General features: G+C 37.0%; 1 protein-coding gene across 1 annotated transcript; it reads left to right on the forward strand.

The window, feature by feature from the left end:
• The first annotated feature begins 5,417 nt into the window (after window positions 1-5,417).
• Window positions 5,418-7,796, forward strand: LOC127432111 (lipocalin-like). The gene is made up of 7 exons (XM_051682925.1): window positions 5,418-5,493; window positions 6,001-6,152; window positions 6,365-6,504; window positions 6,633-6,712; window positions 6,851-6,964; window positions 7,071-7,172; window positions 7,275-7,796. The coding sequence occupies exons 1-7, from the start codon at window positions 5,433-5,435 to the stop codon at window positions 7,292-7,294; spliced, it is 669 nt and encodes a 222-aa protein (XP_051538885.1). The 5' UTR covers window positions 5,418-5,432; the 3' UTR covers window positions 7,295-7,796.
• Window positions 7,797-7,878: the final 82 nt, after the last annotated feature.

The raw sequence follows: 7,878 nt of genomic DNA on the forward strand, positions 1-7,878 counted from the left end.
GGGAATGTAATGGCAGAAGAGGTTGGATGTGTAGGATAATATAAAAAGACTAAGCTGTGTATTGCACATTAATTATTGCTCAATGGGGCAGTTTTAACTGTTCATGAGATGGATAGCCTGGGGGGAAAAACTGTCCTTGTGCCTGACGGTTCTGGTGCTCAGTGTTCTGTAGCGTCGGCCAGAAGGCAACAGTTCAAAAAGGTAGTGGGCAGGGCCAGAGTGTTTTTCCAGACATTTTCCTCACTCTGGAAGTGTATAATTCTTGAAGGGAGGACAGGAGGCAACCAGTAATCCTCTCAGAAGTCCGAACTGTCCTCTGTAGTCTTCTGATATCCGATTTCGTAGCTGCACCAAACCAGACAGTTACTGAATGCAGAGGACAGACTCAATGACTGCTGAGTAGAACTGTATCAGCAGCGCCTGTGGCAGGTTGAACTTCCTCACCTGGCGAAGGAAGTACAACCTCTGCTGGGCCTTTTGAGTCAATGTGGGTCTCCCACTTCAGGTCCTGTAAGATGGTAGTGCCATCTGGTTTATCTTCTCAAAAATCTTTCACTCACAATCAGAGTTTGCTCCCTAGATGAGTGGCATCACAGTGTAAGAATCTTCTGCAGAGTGGCTTCAAAGTGGAGAGCACAACTATAACTTTAAATGTCATTGGTGACAAGGTGTCTGTAAGCACTCTGACAAACCGTGAGTATTCTTTAAGCCACAAGAGGGAGCACTGCAGATAGTTATTCACTGTACTAAAGTCTTGCCAGCTGATCTAGACTATTTAAAAAATAAAATCAAGAGGTCTGTCTCAGCATACTGGCACTTGACGGTTTTTTACTAAACCTCTGATATAATAAATATAAGGGTATATAACATGTAAGGGTGCTGTTTATCCATACATAAAGTATATAACTTGAGCAATTTTGTGCTTGTGTTCTTTGTCTTACTACTACCACAGTTGTATTATCCCTAGACTAACTAAATTGCACAGGTAGACTATGTCATAAACTCAAGAAATAATCTTTGGCAATCAGTGTATCACATTGCAAGCACACAAGTGAAAGCATTGGGGAGTCAAAATAAAACATGTTAAGATAACCAGCATGTCAATTCCTTTTAGGGCATTGTTTTTCTTCTAAAAATCTTTAATTAAATATAGTTTTTACAACATTAGGAAGTATTATATTGATGTGTTTCATTAAAAACTAATGACACCATTGTCCATCTGCTCATCCATTGTGTTTTTCCAAATGTTAGAAATTATGAGTGTTGGGAGATCAAGCAGAACTACATAAAGACAACGACTCCAGGCTGTCTCCTTCTCAAAGGTGGGTATCTGATGCATACAGAACCCTGCTGAACCACAGACCAGGGATCAAAGCCTTTATCTAAATTGATGGCTCTGCTTTGTTGTGAAATGCTCCCCGGCTTGGACTGCTTACAAATGACAATTGTTATGCAATGGATGAAAGTACTTTCTCAGTCTTTGCCATTTTAAAGACTTTTAGAGAAAAGAAAAGGTTTGGGGGAAATAAGAGTTTAGACAAGCAGCAGTATTTGGGCACCAATTACCCACACTTTAAATTGTATGAATTTCAAGTGTCTAAATACACTGAACTGTGTTCAACCCTGCTGTTGAACAAAACATCACTGTGCAGCTGAGTTCAACTACAGTAAAGCTTTCCAAAACGGTCAGAAATCTAGGGGTAACCATCGATAACCAAATAAATTTCACAGACCACATCTCAAAGACAGCACAATCATGTAGATTTACACTCTACAATATCAGGAAGACAAGGCCCTTCCTCTCTGAACATGCCACACTTCTTCTTGTTCAGTCACTTGTCATAACTAGACTGGACTACTGTAATGCCTCCCTACATGTGCAATTAGACCCCTGCAAATGATCCAGAATGCAGCAGCATGTCTGGTCTTTAATGAACCAAAGACAGTGCATGTTACACCACTCCTTGTCTCTCTTCACTGGCTGCCGGTTGATGCACGTATCATATTCAAGGCTCTGATGCTGGCATACAGAACAGTCACTGGGTCTGCTCCAGCATACCTTAAATCATTTCTGCAGAGCTACGTTCCCACCAGAAGCCTGCGGTCGGCTAAGGAACATCGCCTTGTTGTACCAACACAGAGGCACCAAATCACTTTCCTAGACTTTCGGTTTCATCGTACCACGTTGGTGGAATTACCTTCCCAGCTCCATCTGTGAAGCTGACTCACTTTCTGTCTTCAAAAAACGGCTAAAAACACATCTTTTCCTTGAGCACTTGACCAGTCACAAAAAAATAAAAATAAAAAAATAATATATATATATATTGTTGCACTTTAATCTGTCTTGAATACTACTATTCTGACGCCAGTGAAAGTTCGTAAAACAGCAATTTTCATACCACTGTCTCCTTAAGATGATTCGCTTATAATGTATTCCTCTTTTGTAAGTTGCTTTGGATAAAAGCGTCTGCCAAAATACTAAATGTAAATGTAAATGTAAAAAAATCCTGTTGTTTTCACAAAACAAAAAAAAAAACAACAAAACAAAAAATGCCAGCTGTGTACACAAATACAGTAAAAATGTAAACAACTGTACAGAACAACCTGTAAATGTTACAATTTAAAACTGTTGTAATTTACATGACAACAATGGCACTGTATATATAAAAAATAATACAATTTAAAAAAAAGAATTCTGTTAAATTTACAGTAAGAAAAGTCATAAACTTGATATTAACCTTCTGAAACTGTAAAAATCTGCTTTTTACTTTATAATGTATTGTTAATCACCATAAACATTACAGAAGAGCACATGATGACATGAACTTCATCAATAGTGGCTTTTCCAGGAGCAATGACCAATAAACATGTAGAGACAGTGCTCAGTGTCACTCACACAAACACTAAACACCATCAGGGAAACACATGTGAAATTAAAGTTATGCAGTAAACATGAACTAAACTACATCATATATAACACAGAACACCCCAATCTACGTACAGTAACTGATATTAAAAATAAGAAGAAATATAACTATTCCCATAAAATATAATGAAATGTGATGAGTGACGCAGGGAATTGTGGGAATGCCCGATAACAATAATTTACAGTTAAAAGTACATGTACTCTCTTGTTAAACATCATGTTATACAACATTTTTTGTAAAAACTACTGTATTGTCTTTTCAAATTTACTGTATATTTTACTGTAAATATTCGTTAATCAATTAACGTTTTATTTCTGTAGCATTTTTACAGTCTTTTACTGTTAAAATTACAGACATTTTTTTTACAGTACCTTTTGACTTAATTTTAAACTACATTTTATCCTATAAAACCAAACAAACAATTTTTTTTCTTGTGCTACCATATTTAAAATTTGTGCAACATGGCTTAATATTTTTTATTTAAGACCAATAGCATTTATACAGATTTAAATGTTGATTACCACAAAAAATTATTTTGACTTGTCCCCCTTTTTCTTTAAAAAAAAAAAAAAAGCAAGGTTACAGTGAGGCACTTACAATGGCAGTATATGGGGCCAATTTTTAGACGGTTTAAAGACAGAAATGTGAAGCTTATAATTTTATAAAAGCACTTACATTCTGTTAAAACGTGTATTATTTGAGATGTAAAGTTGTTTTACAGTCGTAAACAAAGTTGTTAAATTGGAAATAACTTTACACAGATGCGGTTAGTAAGTGATTTTCTCACACTTAAATCATGTTAACACACATATTGTTATGTATTGTTGCTATACTTTTGAAATAGTGAGTTTACAGATTGGCCCCATTCACTTCCAAGTACCTCACTGGAACCCAGATTTTTTTTTTTTTAAAGAAAAGGAGGGACAAGTCAAAATGAATATTTGTGGTAATCAACATTATGCCACAAATGCTATCGATTGAGCTTGTATTGAACCCGGTACCACACCCCGGAATCTACACCCCTGGTCCAAGTACTTTTGGGGGCCACTGTACATTAACACTATTATCAAATCTGTCATCATAGGTAAGAGACCTGAGGAGGACTTGGATATAAGTGTGACTGAAATTGACTACAGCTCATATGCAGTGTTGGTTTTCAAGAGAGCAGGGAAAATTACCATGAAATTATAGGGTAGGTGTTCTAGTGCCTATATTAAACTTCTCACCCTCCTGTATCACTGGTATCATGCTACATTAATAAAATACTAATTAAAGGCCATACTGACTGTGATTGTTTTACGATGCTGTAATCTGTGGAAAGTGCATTGTTTCATCCAAAGTTTACTTCGTTTGAAATGACGTTTCCAGTGAAGTGTCTGATGATACAGTGGATAAATTCGAGAATCGAGCAGACATTTAATATAGGATTGGAATTCGTTTTCCAGTTTCCCGACTACGGTGAGACAAACAGCAATCATATAATATAATATAATATAAACTATATTTTATTTTATTTTAAACTCTTCCAGGATTTTGCGAGTCGCCAGATAAGAAGCTGGGTCAGATCTAAATGTATTTCATTTAATCATGATTCCTTGGGTTATTTACATTTTGACTATGACATATTTACAAAACTAGAGGCTACCGCATTTTGCCGGACAGAATTTATTGATGATTAGCGAACGAATCATTCTTCGGTTCTTTTGTAATGATTCAGTTGAACCGATTCGAAAGGCTTGTGTAAATCACTCGACTGCAGTGTAATGAGGAAAATTTGACACAATCTACACAACATATTAGAATATGCAGAGCATACACACCGTTTAACAATATATTTACTCCATTACATAAAAAAACACGCGAAGACTTCTGTGGCAAACTCAATTGAATCAGTGGTTTGGGTTTGAACTACTTCATTAAAAGGAACTGTCCGAACCAACCGATTCGCTGAAATGAATTGGACTCCTGGTCTACAGTGCAGCTTTTGCCCGTCGCTGCTGGATGTTGGGCAAATATCTACTGATTGGCTAAAAGCAGTTTTACATTGTGAAAAAAAGCCAACCCAGCCAATTGTGTATCTCTTGAGTTCACATCACGTTTTCAGTTTGAAAGGCAGGCGTTGCTAAACTTGCATAACCTTAAATTAGGTTTTGTAACACGAAGAACCTATAATGTTGTATAATTCTGGCCCCCACATACAAAAAAAATAAAATAAAAGATAATCTAACAGCTCTGCTCTTGTTTTGTCCGCCAGAATGACATAAGAAATTACCTCTGGCTGACCAGCACTTTATTGCAGTTTGTCTGTGATTGTGACATACGACAGCTCCCATCAATCAGACCTGAGCACCACAAGAAAGCATTCTGATGACCAGCATGCAAATAATTAAAACAATAAAGAGCTGATTTGTCATTTCAATTGTCTGCTTAAAAATGGCATTTCTCCATTTTTCTAGTTTCACAATATCTTCCATGAAAGTAGTGATTTTCCACAAGGGGCTTGTGATGCAACTCTTAAAAACAAGACTCTGCCTGCCCAGTCTTTTGAGGTTACACAACCGAAGGGGTAAGCAAGACGCACATCCAACATTCCAAAAAATATCCTGAAGGAAATTATCCTCTCATAAACAACACAGAAACTTACTTTTGCACCACCTGACATTTACAGAACAATCAAAGGTGTTTCTTTTAAAATGCTGATTTGGATACTATGCAAAACACCATCATAATCACAATCATTGCATTGTTTTTATATTATTTTATTTATGCCACCACAGAGTTTTGTAGACTTCAGAATGCTTAATTTAGACATCAGGCTATTCTGTAGTTTAATCCATTGTAATGTTTCCATGAATTCTAAAGGCCACACAGAGACAACAAAGCATCAGGTTACCCTAAACCCCCCACATATACATGGAAAAAAACACACGTGTAAGCTGCAAGTTGTGTAACGATTGTTATTAGCATTCCTACTGTGGCTGTGGATGTGGGAGGGACTGAGAGTCAAGGAAGGAGGGTTTTGGGGGCTCACTCTCAGGGATAATCAGGGGTTGGCATTCCTCTCCCTGCACAGCCAGCTTTGTCTTCCAAACTCCAGACTGCCTACAGAGATCCTACACTTCTGCAGCCATGACGACCCTCGTATTGAAGTTGGTGTGCGTTCTGCTCTGTGCAGTGTTTGCCTCTGCCGAAGTCATGCCCATGACTGACTTTGAACTGGAAAAGGTAAAAACAAGAGCAATTGCCATGCATTTTTACTATATTTTACTAAAGTCAATGTAATTGTACTTTGGTTGATGCCACCAATCAAATATATCAATGTAAGTATCTCAATATTATCACTGGGTTTGGGGGAAGATCTCAGCTTGTTTGATTTATAATAGTTGAATGTGTCATAGACAGTCAGTCAATTAAATCTTCCACTCTGTTCTCTTCAGATGGGAGGAAAGTGGTATCTCATTGGTTTTGCAACAAATGCAAAATGGTTTGCCAATCACAAGGCAGACATGAAGGTGGGAACCGCCATGCTGGTTCCTACAGAGGATGGTGACCTCGACCTCAGTTTCGCTAATCTGAAGTAAGTGCCTATCTGCTGCATAGGCAAATCAAACTTGTTGAAGTGTTACAAAGGAGAATGTCTCTCCTGATGACTATACTCTCATAAATACCAAATAACTGACACTAAATGCTTCATTTGTATCTTAGGGATAACGGTTCCTGCTGGAGAATAACTCATCTTGCCAAGAAGACAGAAATTCCAGGACGCTTTGTTTTCTTTAGCCAGTGTAAGTCTTCCTAGTTTTTCTATTACCTATCTCTGAAATCTAGCAGTCAGATACTTAACAACCCTATTAAAGCACAATTTACCATCATAAAGTTGTTCCTGGCTTAAATTTGAATTTTCTGTCTTCTCAATTGGTCAGACTGGGAAAATGACAACGACATGCGTGTGGTTGATGCCAAATATGACGAGTATGCTATCGTTCACACTATCAAGACCAAGGGAGATGTATCTGATGTTCTTAACAATCTCTACAGTAAGAGTTGATTTTGTCCAAATTACACGTAGCTGAAATGTTCTCATAAAAAATATGGTGCCAAAATGGACTCTTAATAATAAATAATCTTGTGTCATGGTCACAGGCCGCACCACAGAAATAATGGAAGACTTAAAGGAGAAGTTCAGGCAGTTCTCTTTGGATACTGGTATTCTTGAGGAAAACATTGCCATTCTGCCACCAAATGGTAAGTTTTAAACGGTTTGATTAAAAGTCACTAAAATACATAATGTTACAATATGTGTGAAACTTTTTCATTAACTTAGTACTGTTAACTGTTGTTTTGCAGAGGAATGCTCAGATCCTTAAGCATCTCATCATCCAAAGGAAGACAAAGACAACATCAGCTGGCCCAGACATTTCACCTGAAAATACAGACATGAATTGCTGGCTTCCTGTCTGCTTTATTTGGGTCTCTTTCACTTTGTGTGGAAACAAGAGTCCGTTCCTTTTAGTGGCTTACACATTTAAGTAGTGCTGACATAATGTTAAATCAGTTTGCACCTAAAGTGCTTCTCCAAATGAGCTCTCAGACTGTATTCATGATAGTCTGCAGAGGATAGGGGGACAGAACAGAAGTATTCTAGGGTGTCCAAACAGATGCTTTTACTTTGTCATAATGATGCATCTATAAATTCTTCATGTTGCTGCACTGACATGCCAGTTTTCCTGATTGCATACAATGTTGTCTCATTCCTGTCATATTATGAACAATATGGCACACCTGTAAACATTTGTTTTTTTTTTTAAATAAATAATGCTTTATTGGTTTTGTTTACTGCTGTCAAATTAAATGTTTACAAATGACAAATCTTTGTGTTACATTTAATTTCTCCATTTACATTAATTTTCCACAAACTAAAAAAAAATGTTGGGCACAAAATACTGTTTAT

Source organism: Myxocyprinus asiaticus, chromosome 41 (assembly GCF_019703515.2).
Source record: "Myxocyprinus asiaticus isolate MX2 ecotype Aquarium Trade chromosome 41, UBuf_Myxa_2, whole genome shotgun sequence".
In the NCBI taxonomy this organism is placed as follows: Eukaryota; Metazoa; Chordata; class Actinopteri; order Cypriniformes; family Catostomidae; genus Myxocyprinus; species Myxocyprinus asiaticus.

Coding starts and splice junctions, on each gene's coding strand:
- LOC127432111 (XM_051682925.1), top strand. CDS start 5,433: ATGCAACTCTTAAAAACAAGACTCTGCCTGCCCAGTCTTTTGAGGTTA. Junction 6,505..6,632: donor CTCAGTTTCGCTAATCTGAA/GTAAGTGCCTAT, acceptor TTTGTATCTTAG/GGATAACGGTTCCTGCTGGA. Junction 6,965..7,070: donor TGTTCTTAACAATCTCTACA/GTAAGAGTTGAT, acceptor TCATGGTCACAG/GCCGCACCACAGAAATAATG.